Genomic DNA, 18,924 nt, shown 5'->3' with positions numbered 1-18,924 from the left:
TTTTGCACATCCTCTCCACCCGCCACCTCCCACTTTTGCTGGGGTTTCTGTCCCCGTCCTTGAGGGTTCCCTGCAGCGCCCTCCACTGCAATGCAGGGCTCCGCTTCAGGGCACGCAGCAAAGCCAAAGGAAGCCCCCCCCCCCCCCGCTCGTGAAACTGACCCGGGCAGAGACCTGGAACGGGCCACCCCCCTTCCTTCCTGGCAGAGGGCTCGAATGACCTCCTTCGCAGTCCCATCTCTCTGTCTCCGTATTTCTGTCAGGAGCTTCGCTGGGATCAGAGTTCCCTTCCCACTCTTACAAAACGCCCTTCCCTTTCCCCCGATTCGACCACGCGTGGCTCCTGCTTGCGATCCAACACAGGGTGGTGGTGGTGTGTCTCTGTTGCCAATCAGGACACATCCGCAGCCCACTCAGCAGCCAGCAAACCACTTACTTTGAAAACGAGGAAGACTCTTTGAAAGTTCCATCTTCCTTCTTCTCTTCTTTGGCTCAAGCTCAGTCTCCCCAGGTCACTCAGCTTTGACTACAAAAACTGGCTTGGTAGTCATAGACCAATGGCGATCAGAAGAGAACTCAAACTTTCCCCCTCTCTCCCCCTGCCCTTCACCCACCCCTTTCCCTCTTCTGCCACCTTCTTTCATGGCTAGACCTCTCTTTCCGTCCCTAGAAGCCCTCGCTGGGGCAGCGTCTCCCCTTCCTCGTTAGGTGGCAGCGGCGTTTCTGCGGAGTTGTTTTGGAGCAGGGAGCGGCCGGCGCCTCGGAAGCGAGGCCTTTGAGTGAAGTGCAGATTGAGACATATCAGGATCCCTATAAAAGGGCCATTTCACGAGGGAGGTTGGACACAACGTTCGGACTCGTGACTGGCATTCCTGAGAGGCCTGCATATTTTAAAAACAACAAAGCAAGACCCCAAAGAAGGGCTTAGGGGGAGAGAAGAAGGGACTGGGAGAGAAGTTACTAAGTGACAAACATCTGTCAACATGGGCTAATTTGTACGCCTTGTTGCAAGAAGAAGCTGACCAGTGGGTGTGTGTTTAGTATACGCAAGGATCTTTGCCGTCTCTCTCTCTCTCTCTGTGTGTGTGTGTTTAATCCTAGCAAGTTTATAAAATGGATCTGAGAACAAGCCAAATGGGAAAGTTTGAATTGAAGGGTCTTTCTGGCCTTCGGATTAAAGTCACATCTTCTCTCCCACCCCAGGCCACCATCCCAATCTCCCTCCCCTTTGTGAACTGTTTCAAGGTAGGGAGAGATCTAAACGTTTTTCAATAGAAAAAGAAGAGAGAGACCAAAAGAAGCCCAAGGGATTTGAGCTTCTCCGCCCGCCCCCCCTCGTTCTCAGGTCGGTTTTATCCTCCCCAAATTATGTTATTTCATTTGCTCCTAGAATACGTTCGCCAAAGCTTGAAGAATAACAGCCAGGGCCGTCCTTTTGGCGTCCACGTCAGGAAAGCAGCAGCAAGTGCGCTTTCCCAGTCGCTTCCAACAATTGGAGCAGATCTGAAACGCGGACCCAGGCTGGGAAAGAGCGAGAAAAGTTGGTGGAAAGGCAGGCAGGCGCGCGCGGGGGGGGGGGTGGAGGCGGGTCGGGAGTCTGCGGTTTAGGAGATGGGACCGGGCTGGGTGGAATCAGCGGCAAGGCCTGGAGCTGGCAGAGCTTCAGCGTGCAGGCAGGCAAGGCCCGCGGAGGAGCCAGTTGCTCCCGGAGACAGCGGAAGACAAAAGGAGACGAGGCCTAGTGGTGAGCTGGATATCTCTGTTAGTTGTCAGCTCAGGTCTGGGGGCGGGCAAGGAATGCTAATCAGCCGTTGCAGAGGGGGATGGCGACTGCAGGTCTCCCGCATAGTCACGTCACCGCTCTCGCTCGCTCGCTCTCTCTCTCTCACACACGCAGCCCGTGGAGGGTTATTTCAGTTACACTGCTACCGCATACGCTTAGCCTTTGCGCACACATCCACTAACTGCAGGTTTCCTGCAGATGGAACGCCACTCCATCCCCCGGATGAAATCGGCTTCCAGGTGTTTGGGTTCAACCGGTCGTCAGTCTGCCAGGAAGGCGGGGGGGGGGGGTGCTCTGTCGGGGCATCTAGATTCACACGCATACGGAGGCGAGTTTTACAGAAGCACCGTGCCTTTGGCTCTTGCAGATTTCCTGTTCAGTCTTCCATAGACATATCCGCTCTTCGGTCTTCTCTCTCTCTCTCTCTCTCTCTCTCTCGCGCGCGCGCACACACACACGCGCGCGCGCGCACGTTTTCTGCCGTCCTCTCTAAGCAGAGGGATCGATAGCTGACCTCACGGTTTGGCCAGTGCTTTATTTATCTGCCCGAGCAAGGATATTATCAGCCTTAAACGCTATATACAGCAAACGTCTCCCTAAATCAACACACAAGGGGAGCTCCCAGAAGCAGCCTGCTCCTCGGCCTGCAAAGGGTGCGCTCTCGGCTATCCTCCCCTCCTTCATTAAAGCAACCGGGGCCGGGTTTATACCCTCTGGTTTTGAAGGGGATGCGCTGTTTTCAGCTTAATGGAGGGTCTTGCCACCTCCGAGATGTAGATACACGATCATGCAGCCATGATCGCTGTTACTTCCAGAGATTCGCTTGTCAGCCTGGCTGGGCTGTTTTCAAAGACTGCTCAACCTTATCCTTATTATTCAGAATGGGGTGGGGTTGGGTGGGGTTGGGTGGGGAGAGGAGATCCAATTTCCCACTGTTCTTTCGGTTAACCGCTTTCTTTTCTAGCAGTTATATTTCTAAACCGACTTGGTCCTTTCCATTTTATGGCTTTGTGTTTCTGTTGGAAACCACGTGGTGGGGGGGAGAAAAGGAAGAGACCCCCCCCCCCGGCGAAATGCTTTTCCTTTCACAGTCTTGTTTAAGGGTGCAATCCGCTGCACACTTACTAAGGAAGAGGCCGCATTAAATTCAATAAGACGTATATTTGAGCAAGGATACCGGAGGATTAGGTACACGGTCCTACTTAAGAGTGTTTCCCCCCCGAATCGGGGCCTTAAGGTGAAAGTCACCAGGCCCAGAAACTTGACACAATACCCTGTTACTCGGGTATCAAACAGAAGATGGGGCTCGCTTTTAAAAAGGGTCCGGCGGTCCATCCTACCAGCACCCCATCACCACCACCACCTTCTACTGGTGGGTGCACCTTTCGTAAGAGAAACTACATACGCGCCTCGAGCAAATATTTTGCTTCTTTGCCCTCACTTCATCAGGCCATTTCATCAGGCGCCGAAGCACCCGTGCTTGGAGTTCACCCGCTTTATACCTGCCGCTGTTGCCGCCTGTTAAACGGCTGCAACCCAACACATCTGCACATCCAATTTAATGCATAATTACTCGCAAGTAAATCCCAGTGAGTTCCGTGGGGAGAGTTCCAAGTGAGTGTGCATGGAGTTGCAGCCTCACTGGGGAGTTCTCGTCACTGAACACGGTTGGGACTTACTCCTGAGCAAACAGGCTTAGGGTAACACACTGTTGCTCACCGTCCTTCAGTTTTATTTGGAGGCTTTTAACGAACGCCCAAGCATCAGGGTAGGGAAGAGGTAAACATGAAACAGTTCAGAAGACCGGGGGAGAGTCACCTTGGCTCCTCCGGGCTTCTATTCGCACATTTCTCCTGACTTTCCAGCTGTTTTGTGTAGACCATTCTCTGTGATGAGCCGGGGGGGGGGGCGGCGGCGGGGGGGAGAGGAAAGGGAGAGTAATTGAGGGAGGGTATTTAGTAAGAATATTTCATTCCAGAGTCTTCAATGATTTTTTTTAAACCAACAACCCAGGTTTGAAAATGGATCCGCTGACAAGTAAGGATAATAAATGAGGGGCGCTTTCAGATAGATATCTCAGACGTGAAATTGCGCCCAGCTGGTTGTGTAAGCAAACAAATAGTTCCATGTTCGAGGCTCCCGACTTGCGGCTTGATGAATAGAACACGACAGAGGTAAATGGCTCTTTAACTCATTTAGGAATAAAACTCGTTGGCTTCCCAAGTCAAAGAGCCCAGGAACGGCGTGGATTTGGAGAGAGCCCTTTGAACAAGAGTTTTATTGGCTTCCACTTGCGATTCCACCTCTCCCCGGCCCTTCTCTCGGTTCCCCTCTCCGCAGGGGGGCCTCATCAAGTCACCAATTGGCTAGCAATCCCCGACAGGTTCGGAAAGGTGCGTCCTCAGGGCAAGCTCGAAAATCTCCCCTGATTAGGGCTGACCGCTCGACTTTTCTCCTGGAACCCCTTTTTAAAATGAACTCACGGTATCCCCCCCCCCCCACACACGCACACATATATTTCTTCCCCTAACACCAGACGGTCTTCCTTTTGTTTTTGGCGTTTTTTAATTACACCCAAATTGTTGGCAGCAAGGCTAATTACACAGGTGGGAGAAGGGGAAGAATATATTTCAATATCTTTTTTGCTGAAAAAAGGGGGAGAAGGAAATGAGATTCCATTCCACTATATTAAACACCAGTCAAATATAATAGGAATGTTGAGGGCGGGGGATAGATCCCCCCGGCCGTCTACAAGCCCAAACAGCAGAAGAGCAAATTCTCCTTAACTCAGGCTCCACGAAGGGGACATTAACACCCCAGTCTCAAACTAGGGATCAATGGAACTTTCAGGTAAATAATATGCTTAGGACTGCAGGCCTATTTCCAAAAGGTCTGCTCATTACTGGAGCGAGCTGTTGCAGGGCTGTCTGTCTTTCTGTCTCTCCAGATTTACAAGGCAGGCGAGGGGGCTGCCTCACTCCTTGGGTAATTACTTGGGGGACTTCTTTCCGACCCCTCCTTTTTTTTATTTACTTCCAAGAACAGTTTGAATCTACAACACTTTCCAGCCACTTCAAAGAAATTTCAAGCCCTCTCACTCTCTGTGAACGTTTTGCCTGCAAACAGGAACTCTTTGACTTTCATATGACACATCTTTTTCTTTTTTTTAAGAGATCTACACCGAAAGGAGTGACTTCGGATTAAAAGGATTGAGATCTGTTTTCTTCTTGATGAGTTGAGAAGGAAGACAAGATAAGCCAAGTTTGCCTTTTACAAGGGAGAATGTCCCTCAGCCTTAAGCTTTCCACCGCAAAGCTTTCTCTCTCATTTATCTCCGCCGGAGTATTTTTATATGGAGCAGACTGGGTCTGAAACACATTTATTAATCCCCCCCTTTCTGTGATGTTAAGCGTGACTCAACAAGGTTCCTTCCTTCCTTGCTTGCTTGCTTGCTTCTTTCTTTCGTTCGTTCGTTCTCTTTTTCCCATCAATAATTCGTCTTGTGGGCTCTTATAAACAGAACAAATCTATTCTGCCTTAGTGGGTGAAAAAGATCATAGTCTAACCCTCATTTCGCTAACCCTGGAGCCCAGTCGTAAAATCGCTATGGCCATGTTCACAGGTCACTTGGGCCGAAGTCCATGCAGAATGCCATTCCTTACATGGAAACCAAGACCGAGTGGTGGAATTGACTTCTGCCTAAACTGCTTAAATCTGGGGTAGCAGCCCCTTGTCTTCTCTGTGACAGCCATTTCTTCAAGACAAGACTTAGTTTAAAGCTGCCGCGGTTTACACTTATAATGACCGACTCCTTGGCGAAATGCTCCGTTCCCATTAACTATGAAGGGTCTAAATCCATTTTACATCAAGGCACCTGACTTATTTCGTTGTTGACCTTGAATGCAACTGAACACTTACAGGCATCTGCATTTCCACATTACAAAAGTCATATATTTTATTATTATTAATCATTATTATTAATATAATCATCATAATCAGCATCGATTTTCCTGTTTATCAGTATTCTTACAGTTCTCAAGAACTGTCCCAGAGAGGACCAAAAGCCTAGAAAAGGATTAATTGGGGTGTGGAAGAATAGGGGGAAGCCAGCCTATTTGAGAGAAGGCAAATGGTGTGGCTTATTGTGGCGCAGCATTTCGAAACCGGCTTGGTGGGGAAGCTGAGAACTGGCCAACTTTTTCGACTACAGACCCCATAACTGGTGCAAAAACAAGCCCATAATTCCATGGCAAAGCAGTACACACATAGCATTTTGGTCTCAGACACTAAAGCGAGGTTCATCCAACAATAGTGTCCATTTCTGCGGAAGGGTAATGGATTCGAGGCCACGTGACATGTCGAATGGAGATAACGCCATGGGAGAAAGTCTTGGCTTTTACCAATCTCTTGGAGTGACTGGAGTCCTCATAAATTTAGGCTAGGGTCTACCCAGCATCCGTTCTTGAGCGCCCAAGGGTTTGAGATTCTGCTGAACTGTTGGCAAACTATTTCCAGCAAACATCATCTGAACCCCCTTCCTAAAGCAAACTGGCTAGGCCGCAATAGAAGCCTTGTAGCGCTTCTCTCAGACTTTATTGTCCGAGGAGAGAATGAAAAAGAAGCTCAGGTTGCCCCATAACCGGGAAATCAACGCCCCCATCTGTACCTCATCTAGACTGGAAAGGTCCCCTGCCCGCATTTTAAAAGTATCAGTTCAAGTGATGTCAAAAATTAATGGGGGTAGGGGTGCAGGGTAGGAAAGGAGAAGAGGATGATTTACACGAAATGTTATTCTGCCTTCACCAGGAGGATAACCTCGCAAAGGATACTTTGACTACGGAAGAGCGCAGTTTTTCTCAAGGATCTTCATCCTATACGTTTAAGGACTGTCTGAGATGCCCCTCACCCCCGAAAAACCAGAGCCACGCTGGGCCCGTGGTTTTTCACCCGAAGCCAAATCCTTCAACGAACCCCCAAGTGAATAAGGGTCAAAGTGCGCATTTCCCAACCTTTCTATTGAAACTAGCTAGTCCATATAGACTCTGGCTGCTAGCAGTGGTGATTATGGAACTGTAAGTGCCCACCATGTAGAAATGCACGCTCTTTCCCTCTCGCTCTGCCTCTCCTCGGATCTTCTGCGTCTAGACTATTTAAAAAAAAACCCCAAGCCGGTTGGATTGAAGGCTCTTGTTAATGCAAATTAAAAAAAAAATCTGGAGAGTGAAGACAGCAAATTAACAGAAAAAACATTGCCAGTGACTCTTCCAGTTGAAAATCCTGGTTGTGTTTGGAGGGTGAGTGAGTGAGCGGAGAATAGAAGAGGAGGATGGGGGGCGGGTGGGAGTGGGGAACACATATGAATGTTATTTTTAAAGATCTGGCTTTATTAATACGTTAAGAAAGAGCTCCCTTGGCAGTGTGTGTTCTTACAGCTCCGTCTCAGATCCTATAAAACATTAATGTCCTGAAAGCTGCTACAGAGATCTGCAGCGACCAGCTTCAAGCACTGGGAAAGTCTTTACCTTCAAAAGGGTAAATTCGTTCACTGTGAGAACGAATGGTACATTGGGGGCGGGGGCGGGGAAGAGGTTGTGGGGCTTTGAGAGGAGACCCAGCATTAGGATTCAAGGAAAGGCGTCTATGTGCCCACAGGGATAGGAGCACACACGTGTCCTTGGGCCCCGTTCACAAGACCAGACATATGGTATGTATATGTATCTATGTATCTTTCTCGTTTCAGTCCATACATAACTACCACAACTCTAACCCTTGATTTCACTTAGGGGCACATAGGGAAAGAGAAGCATTCATTTTGATAAAACACTCCCTCCTTCTCTTAACCACACAGAAACAATAAGCCACATAGGTTTGGGTGTGGGAGGATAGCAGAACCAGGGTAAAATCCCCAACCCTGTACAAAGAAGCACACGGGGATAAATCTTCCATGCCTGATAGTGATACCTCAACACAGTGTCCTTATATCTATAGTGGGCAGGGGGAGAAATAAAGTAGTTAATCCTGACTTGGAAAGAAAGACAGACCGTTCCAAAGTAGTGGAAACTTTCCCCCCATTTCTGTCCTGGATTATGCGCATAGAACGACTGAAAACTACTGGAGGTTAAGGAGATCCCTCCAGCTCTTTCTATTATGTCCGCTTCAAGACCCACATAAAACCACTCAGTCTGGGCATGGCCAGAGATCTGTACATCTTACCAGCAACGTGGCCGTGTACTTAGTTGTTTGTAGCTACTTTCCAGAGTGTCACAGGGTGGGAATGTATTTTAAAAGACTTGGTGTATATGTGTGTGTGGGGACAACCCCCACCCTGCAGACCTGAACAGAAGGTCTGCTTCAAGGAACAAAAACTCGTGGATTGGCATGGGATGTTGTTGTTAATGTTGTTGGTGGGTTGCCTTTTTTTTTTTTTTTGCTAAATTCTTTTATTTTTGTTTAAATTCTCACTTCAATTTTAATTCTTGAAGAACAGCTTCGACAACATATATCGCACTCATTATAAGAAGCAAAGGGTTATATAAAAAATTATTAGTATAGAATCACAGGAAGCCTGGTTTGGAACCAGAAAAAAATACAAAACAGATATAGATACATACACACAGAACAATTCCTTGTTTTTTTTTAATAATTATTTGGAAAATGTTATTTCCCCCTCCCCTAATCCTTGTTTGTTTCATGTTTTCCCCCCTCTCTTTTATGCGCATACGATGTTTAAATTTTTACAAAAAAAGTGAAAATAAAGACTAATTATCTTACAAAATGAAGAGCAATGTTCGTGGTAAGTGTTTGCTTGTGGGTTCCCTTCCCATTTCCCTCCCTGCATTAGTCAATTCGGCGTCAGGTTTGTTCGTTCGCTTTGTTTTTTAAACTGTGTGTTTGTTTGCTGTACAGACGATATCCACCTCAGTCCATCATAAATCCAGGAAAATCCATTCTAGTCTTCTTTTTGAGGGGGCTTATATTAAAATCCCTTCGGTCCCCTTTTCTTTTTCACGTTTCCCATCTCAGAGTTTTTGTTTGTTCCACAAACACGAGGTGTCCGTTTCGCCATCGCCTCTCAGCCAGGCTCTGATCCTAAGCGAGTCTTTCGTTCAGTGTCTGCGGTTTCTGATTATACGTCTCTCTCTCTCTCTCTCTCTCTTCTCCCCCCCTCTTTCTCCTCGGGACCCCCCACCCGGCGGTGTGAGCCCCCGAGGTGACTGGGCCGGTCTCTCGCGCTGGAGGACTTCCTCCGGGTCTCTAAGCGGGGGAGGCCACGCGGTGTTCTAGGAACACTGGATGGACATGTAGGGCCAGTTGAAGCTGCTCCCGGAGAGCAGCATGTCTCGGATGAGCGTCTCGATGGGGGTTTTACCTACCAAGCGGACGAAGAAGAGCTGCTCGATGACCGACGACGACACCGTGCGCAGCGAAGGCAGCCGGAGAAGCAGCTTGCCGAAGCGGCTGGGCTGGTTGGGGTACTGGCTCCGCACGTATTCCTCCAGGGCGCACTGCGATTTCTCCTGCAGGCTTTCGATGTGCGCCGCGTCCGACAGGCCGCAGGCATCTGCCCAGCCACGGGGGGGGGGGGCGGGGCGGGGCGGGGAGGGAGAAAGGCAAGAGGGGCAACACGGTAAGCGAGTGGTGGCCACGGCGCCGAACCAGCCACGGGTCTCCCCCCCCGCACCGCCCCCCCGCGCAGCCCCCCCGCGCAGCATCAGCAACGAACAGACAAGAGCAGCCGAGCAGCCGCGACCCCAGACGCCCCCTCCCCCTCCCCCTCCCCCTCCCTTTGTGTTGCTTCCTTCACCTTGCGAATAAATAATGGGAGACGCGGAAAGGCAGCCGGGAGGGAAGCCGGAGCCATCTTTCCCCAGCCAGCCAGCCAGCCAGCCAGCCAGCCAGCCAGCCAGCAACCTGGCCCCAGCCGCCAGGAAGAGGAGCTCGCCTCGCTCTCTCGAGCTGCATCCTATTGTTATCCCATGGACACACACGCGCACACACCATTTCTCTCCACCGCCCCCCACAACACACTCGCCCCAATAGAGACAGACGGACAGTCACACAGCCGGCGGGGTGGGGGGGAGGCTTTTCCTCCTCCTCCCCTCTCTCAAGTACTCCCCTCCCCCACGCCCATCATCAGCTAAAGGGAAAGGATTCGGGGTGGAAGAAATGGGGCCAAACAAGCGCGTGCAGAAATGAGCTCCGAGCCAGGAGAGGATTTGGAGTCGCTTGCACGAAAGACTGCAGTTTCCATTTCCGAGAGAGAAAGAGAAAGGGGGAGGCCCTTCTTTGTCTCGGGATCTCGGAGATCGAGTAATTGAAAATTGGTCACATCTCTGTAAGCTGTATAATCATTGCCAGAAAGATGGCTCAGTTTCTCCCCCCCCCCGCCCCCCCGCCTGTGCTAAGCAGGCGTCTGCAGCTGCTGTCGCTCGCTCGCACGCACAAAGCTATGCCGGCTGCATCGCCTGAGCTGGTGTGGCGAAATCCACCTAGAAAAAAGGAGGCCGGCGGAGAGCCGTCGAGATGCCCAGTTCTAAGTCGACTAGGAAGCATACTCCTGAAGCTCCGCAGCAGAGCCAGAAAACGGCATCATAAGAGCGCACACCGCTCAGCCCCCCCAGTTCGATGCTTGCTTGCTTGCTTTCTCTTCCTGCCTTCTTTCCTTTCGGGTAGTAGGAGAAAGAAAGAGTTTAGGGTTGACCCTTCCTTCTCTCTCCTCCTTCCCCATTAAAATAAACAAACGAACAACAATCCATGTAGTATTGTGGAGGAGAAAGAGGAAGCCACACACCTAGGTGGTGGATTATCCGAGCTCAAGAAACCACAGGGCCGGGAAATGCAGAGTCGTTGTCTCCCTCGTTCAAATACACGACCTCTTTTCTTATATGAATAATACATATTTCGAAACACTAGGATCACAAGCCTGCAGCCAGCGAGAAGGACGCTTTAGCGCAGATCAAAGGCAGGCTTCGCTAATATATAGATCTGTATATGAATTAATCTCAGGGTAATGGGCCCCAAAAGGACGTTACAAAATTGCGACTGTAAAATGATGACCCTGGAAAAGACTCTGCTCTTCTATTCAAACAAATATCTATCTATCTATCTATCTATCTATCTATCATCATCAATCTATCATCTATCTTTTTTCTTTTCTTTCTTTTGTGGTGTTGGTTTATTTTTCTTTGTGAGGTTGAGGGATCTTTCGGTTTGTAGAGCTGGCTTTAAAAAGATTGCCAAACACCTTCATGTCCACCTTTCTGGCCTCAAGCGAAAACAGAAATTAACCAAGCTATAATTCAGCCGCTTCTGAGGAAAAGACCCCCGTGGCCCCCGCTAAGGACTAAGGAGCGCTTAGCTGTACAATTACCCACGCCCGATGGTTGTGCTAATCCACACTTTTGCCCTAAATGCAGCGATCATTTGCAACATCTAAAAAAGGGGCTGGCTGGCTGCGTGGGGTGGGGAGAGACAGGTTGCACTACACTCACACACACACAGAGCGGGGGCCTTGGCCTTCTTTGCGGTCCATAGCGGAGAGTCACTCGCCTCCTTAGATGGCGATTGTCAAAGATCGCCCTCTGCTTCTCCATCTGACTTCTAGCTTGCCACTTGCCATGTACTAGTCGCCCATTTATGCCAGGGGCTTCCACACAACGTCCAGACAAGGCTGGATTGAAGTGCCCAATCGTCTCCTCAGTACAGCTCTTGGGAGGCCGCGTCCCTTTCACTCGGCTGATGAACTATTTAGTGTAACTTCTTTCTCCAGTGCAAGACCACTACTGGGACCCTGAGAAAGGGCGTGGGCAAGGAGCCCTCCCCGCTATTCTTTGTATTTCCCACGGATATTTTATAAAACGCCTTTTCTGTCTGTTGTTTGTTTTTATCCCCCCTCCCCCCGCGGAACGGTAAAGATTTTATTTGGCACCCCTTACACTAAACACGATTCAGTTCAGTGGGACTTAATGTTGTTCTTTCCAAGCAAACGTGTCTACCCACGGTCGAGGGAAGCTTTCAACCTCCCTTGCCTAACCGGAGGATCTGAAAATTAATTAAACAATCTATGGTATCTGATCGATTAGCTGATTGAGTTGAGATGAAATAGACCAAAGAAGGAAAGCAATGCATATTCACCTACTGTGAATTACATCTCAGCAAAGAGTGGGGGCTGTGAAGGGATGGGAGAAGGGAGGGTTTAGGTGGAAATTGTGCGTGTCCCACTTTTTAAGATGGTCGTATTTCTTCCTGCAGTCATTATTTCTCAGTATTTCTTCCTCCAGTCTATGGCAAAGAAATGATGTAAATAAATAATCATTACTGTTCAGCACATGCCAACCTGGGCCTTTGTACTACGGGGAGTGTATTTCATGTAACGCATCCAGGAGAGTTTAGTGCTCAGAAAATATAGATGTAATCAGCTCCCATATAACGAGAAATCAAAGTTCTTATGGCACAGGAGAAAGATTTATTGAACTGATCTTATCTAACCTGATCCTTCCTCTGGAGATTTTATATATCAAAGTTGGGGGGTGGGGTGGGGGAGAAGTACAATGGCATTCTTTAATGAAGTTTGCATACATGTGTAAAAAAACAAACAAGCCAGGGCTACTTTCAGGTCACTGTTCAAGGCTACAAACTTTTGTGGATGCAAAATAATATCGGGAGCCCAAATGGGGAGATTGGGGGTGGGGGAGAAATAACAAGCCAGAACCAGAATAACTTCCAAGCCAGTTTAAACACTGATCCCTCATCTTAAATAACATTTGGAAGCAAGACTCATTCTGCATTTCGGATCAAATTGTTGAGTTAAAACCTCTGGGACCAGGTGGCTAAAAATGTCTTTTCCATCAATCAAAGTTTGCTTAAAAAGTTGAATGACTTGGCGAAAGATTGGCCATAAATTACCTTCTGGCTAGCAATCAAAACAAGATTAGGCCCAAGTGGAAATGGGTGTATATGAAATTTGAAAACGCGGGTGGGGGGGAGGGGTTGTTGAGGGAGAAAAAAAGAGAAAAGAGATGGCATAGCTATAGTAGCAATTTTATTTCTATACATTTGTGGCAACCCCCCACCCTCCACCAACCAAAAGTTGGAAAATGCTATTTCGGTTTATTCTGGGATGTCAGCCTCAGCAAAAACAACGACAAAAAGTTGCATTATGTGCAGTTAAATGGACCGACGTGCACAAATACATAAAGTCATCCACCTAGCACTGGGGGCAGGATGCGTGGAAACGGAAAGAAAACGCCTCTTTGGGGGGTCAGATCTTTTAGCCAGGAGTCTTTGGCGGTGAAGCCAATAAAGCAGCCGCCCTCTTTCTTTTAATACTGTGGCCTAAAAGCTGCATTTTCAAATCGGCCCAGCCATTCCCACCCATTGATCAGTTTAGCTCTAACCGCCCCACCCTCACCCTCCCGAAACAAATAAATGGGTTAACAAAAAGCATGCGAGTCTGCAGGGGGACCCTCCAGTTAAATCACCCTGAAAAATGCCACCAGGGTCTCTTTTTGTCAGTTCTGAAAAAGCACGTTTCCGTCAGGAAAGGACCCTGAAGATAAAACGCACCCACATGTCTCAGGGGCTGTTCCGTAAATCTCCCCCGTCTGTTTTAAGACCTGCCCTTGATCCTCTGAAAAGGAAGGGCCTCGCTCTTTCCACCACCCTCAAGCTGCCCGGCCTGCATTTGCAGCCAGAGGAACAAGGGGGGCAGTCACAGCCCGTGTCTCCGAGCACCGCGCATGCCAGTGAGATGCCCCTGTCTAAATAAATTATCCGATGTTCAAATCGATATTAATACTACATTTGCTACATTACAATATTGTGCAAATTTAAGAGTCATTTGACTACAATGTAAATACTATTCCTCATGCATGAAAGGCAACAAATATTGATGGATTCTTCCTCCCAGCCAGACCCTCAACAAGACTGGCCAGCTTTGTTCCTGAAAGCTTTGTATATGGCCTGGGCCCACTTTTTAAAGGTGGTGGTGGGGGTTTAATGGTACAGGATTAGGATCCTGAAGGAAAGGGATCATTTTTAAAAAGTTTTTTTTTAAGGTGCTATATTAATGTATATATACACACACACCCTGCCTTAAATGCCACCCTTATCTTTGTTTCTAATTCCTTGAGCTTTGATGTTTATATACGTCCCCCTCGCAGGTTACAATAATAAAGGATGTCTTGTATTCTTATAGGCTCCAACCAGCGCACTTCAAAGGCGACGTTAATGCACTCTCCTGCAAAGTTAATTTGAACCATCTATCATAAGCAAAATTGCTAACATGCCCGTTACCCCCGCCTACCCTTAATTTGCTGTTTTTTCAGGCAATCTGTTACATTTCCCATTATTTGCCTGGTTTTGCATTGTTTGTTTATTTGTTGTTGTTTTTTTAAAGGAAGAAAGAATGAAAGAGAAATGTATCTGCAGGTTGATGCTTGCAACCCTGAGGCTGGGTTTCCCTTCCTCCTCCTCCTCCTTTTTTTCAAAAAGGGAGAAATGAGTCCCTTTTTTGGCACTTGAATCCATTTTTATGAGCCTCGCTAACCACAGCAACTGCAAATATGAATGGTTTCCGATAAGGGGAGAATCAGGCAGCAATAACGCAGCATTATTTATGATTTATTTGTGCTTCTGCTTTCCTTATTTGAACAAGCTTTGGCGAGAAGCCCTTTCAGCAAGGCCTTAAACCTCCTTCTCTCTCTCTCTCTCTCTCTCTCTCACACACACACACACACACACTCCAGAACTAAGAGGGAAAAGTGTGTGGGATATTTAGGTTTCCATTCTCCCCTCCACACCCACACCCCCCTGAAGCCAAAGGCAATCTCCTACATTTAATACAACGCATCACCTTAGGCTTGTCAATTTCACTCGAGGCCTACAGGAAGCGACCCACCACATTCGCCAGCAAAACTAACGCGATGGACACAAGGGATGCTCCCTCACCCCTTCTTCTCAGAAAGACAACGGCCCTCGAAGATCTACAGCTCTGTGGCAAGGGAAGGCATCCAGTTTCCCAAGGCCAACTGGGTTTGGGTGAGGCGAGCAAGCTTTGGGCCCAGGACTGGGAAGGCCCTGTGACCTGTCCAGGACGGTGCCGGGGTCGGCTGAAGCTGAGCGCTTGGGAAAGATCCCCGGGGGCGTCTTGGATGTTCTGACGCTGCTGCCGTCACTCCAGCTGCTGCCCCCCTCGTCCTCTGTCCCCCACCCCCGACTCGACTGACCTGACGTGAAGAGGACGATGGCTTTGAGGCAGCTGTACTCGGCCGAGTCGACGTGCAGGGCCTTGAGCTTCTCCACCTGCTCCTGGAAGATGCGGATGTGGTCCATGAAGGCCACCACGCGGTCGGCGGACATGGGCGAGGCGTGGAGGCCGGCGGCGGCCAGGAGCGGGGCCACGTGCAGAGGCATGGAGCACTGGGCCGCGTTGAGGACGAAGAGCTCGCTCCAGGTGAGGCGCAGCAGGGCCACCTGGTCGGTGATCTGCAGGTCTGGGAAGAAGGGGATGTTGCGAGCCCACTCGACGGCGCTGAAGAGCAGCCGCGCCGCCAGCTCGCAGATGTTCTCGATGCCCATGATGTTGTTGGGCTGCATGCACTGGCTGCCGTAGCGCGACGTCGGGTAGGGCTCGGCCCGCAGGAGCAGCGAGATGTAGCCCGACAGGTAGCAGTGCCCGTTCAGCGGGTCGCCGTTGGTCAGCGCGTACTGGCCCGGGTTCGGCTGGCTCGGAGGCATCCTTCCTCGCTGAACCGCTGACGAAAAGAGGGAGAGAGAGAGAAAGGGAGAGGAAATGTGCATCCAGCAGCCTTGGCAAAACCCAGCCCGCCAGCCGCGCACGGTGCAAAGCCTGCTTCCCGCAGCGACACACGCGCGCAGACACGCACAGACGGGCTCGCTCGCTCTCTCCGACGCTCGCACGGACCCACAAATCGGGCTGGGGAGGGAGGGTGGCAGACGCGCACAATGCAAGCCCCCAGACTGGCATTGTTGTGCAAATGGGCACATGGAGACCCTCCTGAAAGACCGCCCTTCCCCTCGCGAAATAATAATAACAATAACAATAATAATAATAATAATCCAAAGCAGCCCTCTCCAGAACTACAAAAAGTCAGGGCCCCACCTCCAAGTTGCTCCCTGCTAGCTTTTCCAGAGAGCCAAACAGCCATCCTCGGCACCCCCTCAAACAAGCCAGCCAGCCTCAGAAGTTGCTGGAATTCCGAAAGGCCATCGACCAAAGACTCTGCTTTATTTACCAGTCCGGAGTCCCACTTAGCAAATAGGCTTACAAAAGTGTTTGGAGGGGTGGGGGTGGGGGTGGGGGTGGGGTCGAGGAGAACCCTCCCTAGCCTCCCATGCTACTTCTGCCTAAACAACCAGGTCCAAGCCCAACTTCATATATATATATATATATATATATACACACACACACACACACACACACACGCACACTCAATAAAGTTCTCCCTGTTCAAAAGGACGGGGCGGGGGAGGGGGAGAAAGCGTTTTGTTGTTATCGTCGTTGTTCAAGGAGGGGTTAAAATAAAATTTGGACTTAGAAAAGCCAAACATGAGTTGCAAGAAGGGAAGGATAATATTAAGTCCTGGCCTGTACAGTTCCAGATGCAAAAAGTCTGCCCACTGCTTTGGCCAGTGAAGGCACACGTTTGCGACTGTGCCACCCCCACCCCACACACAGTAGATTCATTACCCACCCCAAAATGTAAGGATGCTTGGAGTTGCCAAAGCTGAGTGTGTGTTTGTGTGGGGGTTTACTTATTCAGGGCCAGCAATTCAAACTCATGGCATGTAAACAAAGGTAATTTAAGGCAAAGACAGGGCCACTGAGAGTTCTTTTTAAGGAGCAGAAAATTAATATTTTCCTTTTCACAGGAAGGTATATTTTCTTCAGTGTTTCCTGTTGTTAATCATATTTTTGATGAAGGAACCTCCTTCACCACCACCACACCCAATATTCCCATGGAAATGTCAGAATCCCTCCCTCCCCCTGCAAATTATACTTCCAAACCTGGCAGTTGTGTGTTTCAATTAAATGCAAACATAGTTCAGTGGAACTATTATTTGCTACACATCTCTCTATGTTTATTTCCCTCTGTGTATATATTGTCTTTCTCCGAGACCCCCTCTCCTTGCCAGCACCTCTCTGAAGCTACAAATGAAGTCGTCAGTGGCCAGTTTTTGTTTCTGTTTTTTTCTTTTTAAAAATCTATTCATCCCTTGTGGTGCATGGGAAAGAATATTTTAATTTTTTTTTAAACCCCCAACCATATCCACTGCACACAATCGACTGTTTGGCTCATTTGACTCTTAGGACGCCTTTAACCAGAGCCACAAAGCAGACTTTTAACCATCAGAGTGCTAAATAGATTGGGGGGGGGGGGATAAAGACACCACATACGCCACTGCAGTCCATCTTGCGACAGGAAAATAAAAACAGATTACAAGGAAACATTAAAAATAAAAATAAAACACTCCTATTTTGGAGGTGGGGAGGGACAAAGAGCCTCGACCTTATAGCACTGGAAGCGTTGGTTTTGTTTACAAATGGTGGGCATCACATTCCAGAGGCAAATTATGTCTTATGATGCTAGCGAAATAATAACAATAATAATCAGTAACTGGGCTGGAGATTGCAATTGGGATGCAATATTTAAAGAGATGATGGAGTCTGATGGCGAAATAAAATGAGCAGCATGCGAAAGGTGGCGGTGGTGGCGATGGAAAATGACAGAACTATAAAAGCACTGATCGTTCGAAAACTTTCCTCGGGAAGCACGAGGGAGCCAAAACAAGGCCGGATTTTGCGAGGGGGTCGCCTGGGCAGATCGGGAAGGTGCAAGAAAGCAGCAATACATAACTTACACATACACCCTCCAGTATATATTTGTTTTCTACTTACAGACGTCTCTTTCAGCTTTCAGAGCAAGGGGGGGAAAGGAGGCTGCGAGAAATGGATCTAATGTGAAGTGTTGTGATTCCTGCCACCTTTGTCCCCCTTCTTTTAATGGGAATAATAACAATAATAACAACAAAAAGGGGGGGAAAGAAGAAAAAAAGAAAAAAGAAGAAAAAGAAAGAGGAATGGGAACCCAACGCTGAGAAAGTGGTCTGTCTGATCTCCCCCCCCCCACTCCTTTCCCAACTCCAAGCCAACAAAAGAGAGAGAGAGACACCCTAACAAGGAATATAGAATGGGGCTAGAAAATTCAATACATGTTTAGTGGTAGAATCATCATCATCATCATCATCATATCTCTGAGGAAGGCAAGTGGCAACTGTGCGGTGAGGGCTGAGAAGGCGGGGGGGCTCCGAGGAGAGGGCGCCAGCATCCCCCCCCCCCATCTGCTCTCGACACACACAAGCTGGAAGAGAATTAGAAAGAAATAATATTCACCTTCCCGCCTCATGCCCACTTTGAGGCACTTCTTGAGGCGGCAGTACTGGCACTGGTTGCGGTGGTGCTGGTCGATGGGGCAGTTCCGGTTGGCCCGGCAAGTGTACGTTAAGTTCCTGCGGACGCTCCGCTTGAAGAAACTTTTGCAGCCCTCGCAGGTGAACTGCCCGTAGTGCTTGCCGCTGGACTTGTCGCCGCAGACCACGCACTCGATGTGCTGCTGCTGCTGCTGGCTCTGCCCCGATCCCTGCTGCTGCTGGCCCTTGTCGCCCGGCGTGGAAGGGGCGCCCGGCTGGCTCGGCGTCTGCGGCGTGTGGGGCGCCGCCGAGGCCCCTTGTTGCGGATCCCGGCCAGGCTGAGCTGCTCCGGTGGGGCCGCCCCCGGCCACGTCCTCTTGCGCATCTCGCCAGCTGCTAACTACCATTGCCATATCTCGGGCCCACGGAGGAAGGGGGGGGCTGCCGGGAAGAGGCTGGGAGAGGAGGGGGTCGGGGTGGGGTGGGGTGGGGAAGGGGGTGGGGGAGAAGAAGGGCGCCTGCCTGGCTTGCGGGGGGCAGAGGCGAGGGATCGGGGCTTCTCCCGCCTCTCTGCTCCTACTGCCGCCGCCTCTTAGCTCCTACCGCTGCCGATTCCTTTCTGCTTCTTTCCCCCTGCCCTGCCCTGCCCTGCCCTGCCCCCGCCTGCCTGCCTGCCTGCCTTCTCTCTCTTTCTCTCTTCCCCCCTCCAA

At 49.6% G+C, this 18,924-nt stretch overlaps 1 protein-coding gene across 2 annotated transcripts; it reads right to left on the bottom strand.

Moving 5' to 3' along the window:
- Positions 1–8,212: 8,212 nt before the first annotated feature.
- Positions 8,213–18,922, bottom strand: NR2F1 (nuclear receptor subfamily 2 group F member 1). Of its 2 annotated transcripts, XM_084833649.1 has the most exons (4): positions 18,198–18,922; positions 15,010–15,537; positions 9,157–9,344; positions 8,213–8,872 (listed from the first exon to the last, which is right to left on the bottom strand). In XM_084833649.1, exons 1-4 carry the CDS (start codon positions 18,625–18,627, stop codon positions 8,789–8,791), a joined length of 1,230 nt encoding a protein of 409 aa, XP_084689775.1. In that variant the 5' UTR covers positions 18,628–18,922; the 3' UTR covers positions 8,213–8,788. The 2 variants fall into 2 exon arrangements, with proteins under 2 accessions (XP_084689775.1, XP_084689774.1); XM_084833648.1 differs by having other exon boundaries at positions 8,238–9,344; positions 18,198–18,645.
- Between the last annotated feature and the right edge of the window lie 2 nt (positions 18,923–18,924).

The sequence above is a fragment of the Heloderma suspectum genome, chromosome 2 (genome assembly GCF_057233095.1).
Source record: "Heloderma suspectum isolate Gila_16-S chromosome 2, 16-S_ref, whole genome shotgun sequence".
In the NCBI taxonomy this organism is placed as follows: domain Eukaryota; kingdom Metazoa; phylum Chordata; class Lepidosauria; order Squamata; family Helodermatidae; genus Heloderma; species Heloderma suspectum.
Note: the sequence above shows the minus strand (reverse complement) of the source record. Positions and strands in the feature narration are given on the sequence as shown.

Bases quoted from the DNA above. Each gene is read 5' to 3' on its own strand.
- NR2F1 (XM_084833648.1), bottom strand. From the start codon at position 18,627: ATGGCAATGGTAGTTAGCAGCTGGCGAGATGCGCAAGAGGACGTGGCC. The intron at 15,538-18,197 runs GTGAATATTATT...TCTTTTCGTCAG, and splicing joins AGTGGGCATGAGGCGGGAAG to CGGTTCAGCGAGGAAGGATG. The intron at 9,345-15,009 runs GTCAGTCGAGTC...GTGGCTGGGCAG, and splicing joins CATCGTCCTCTTCACGTCAG to ATGCCTGCGGCCTGTCGGAC.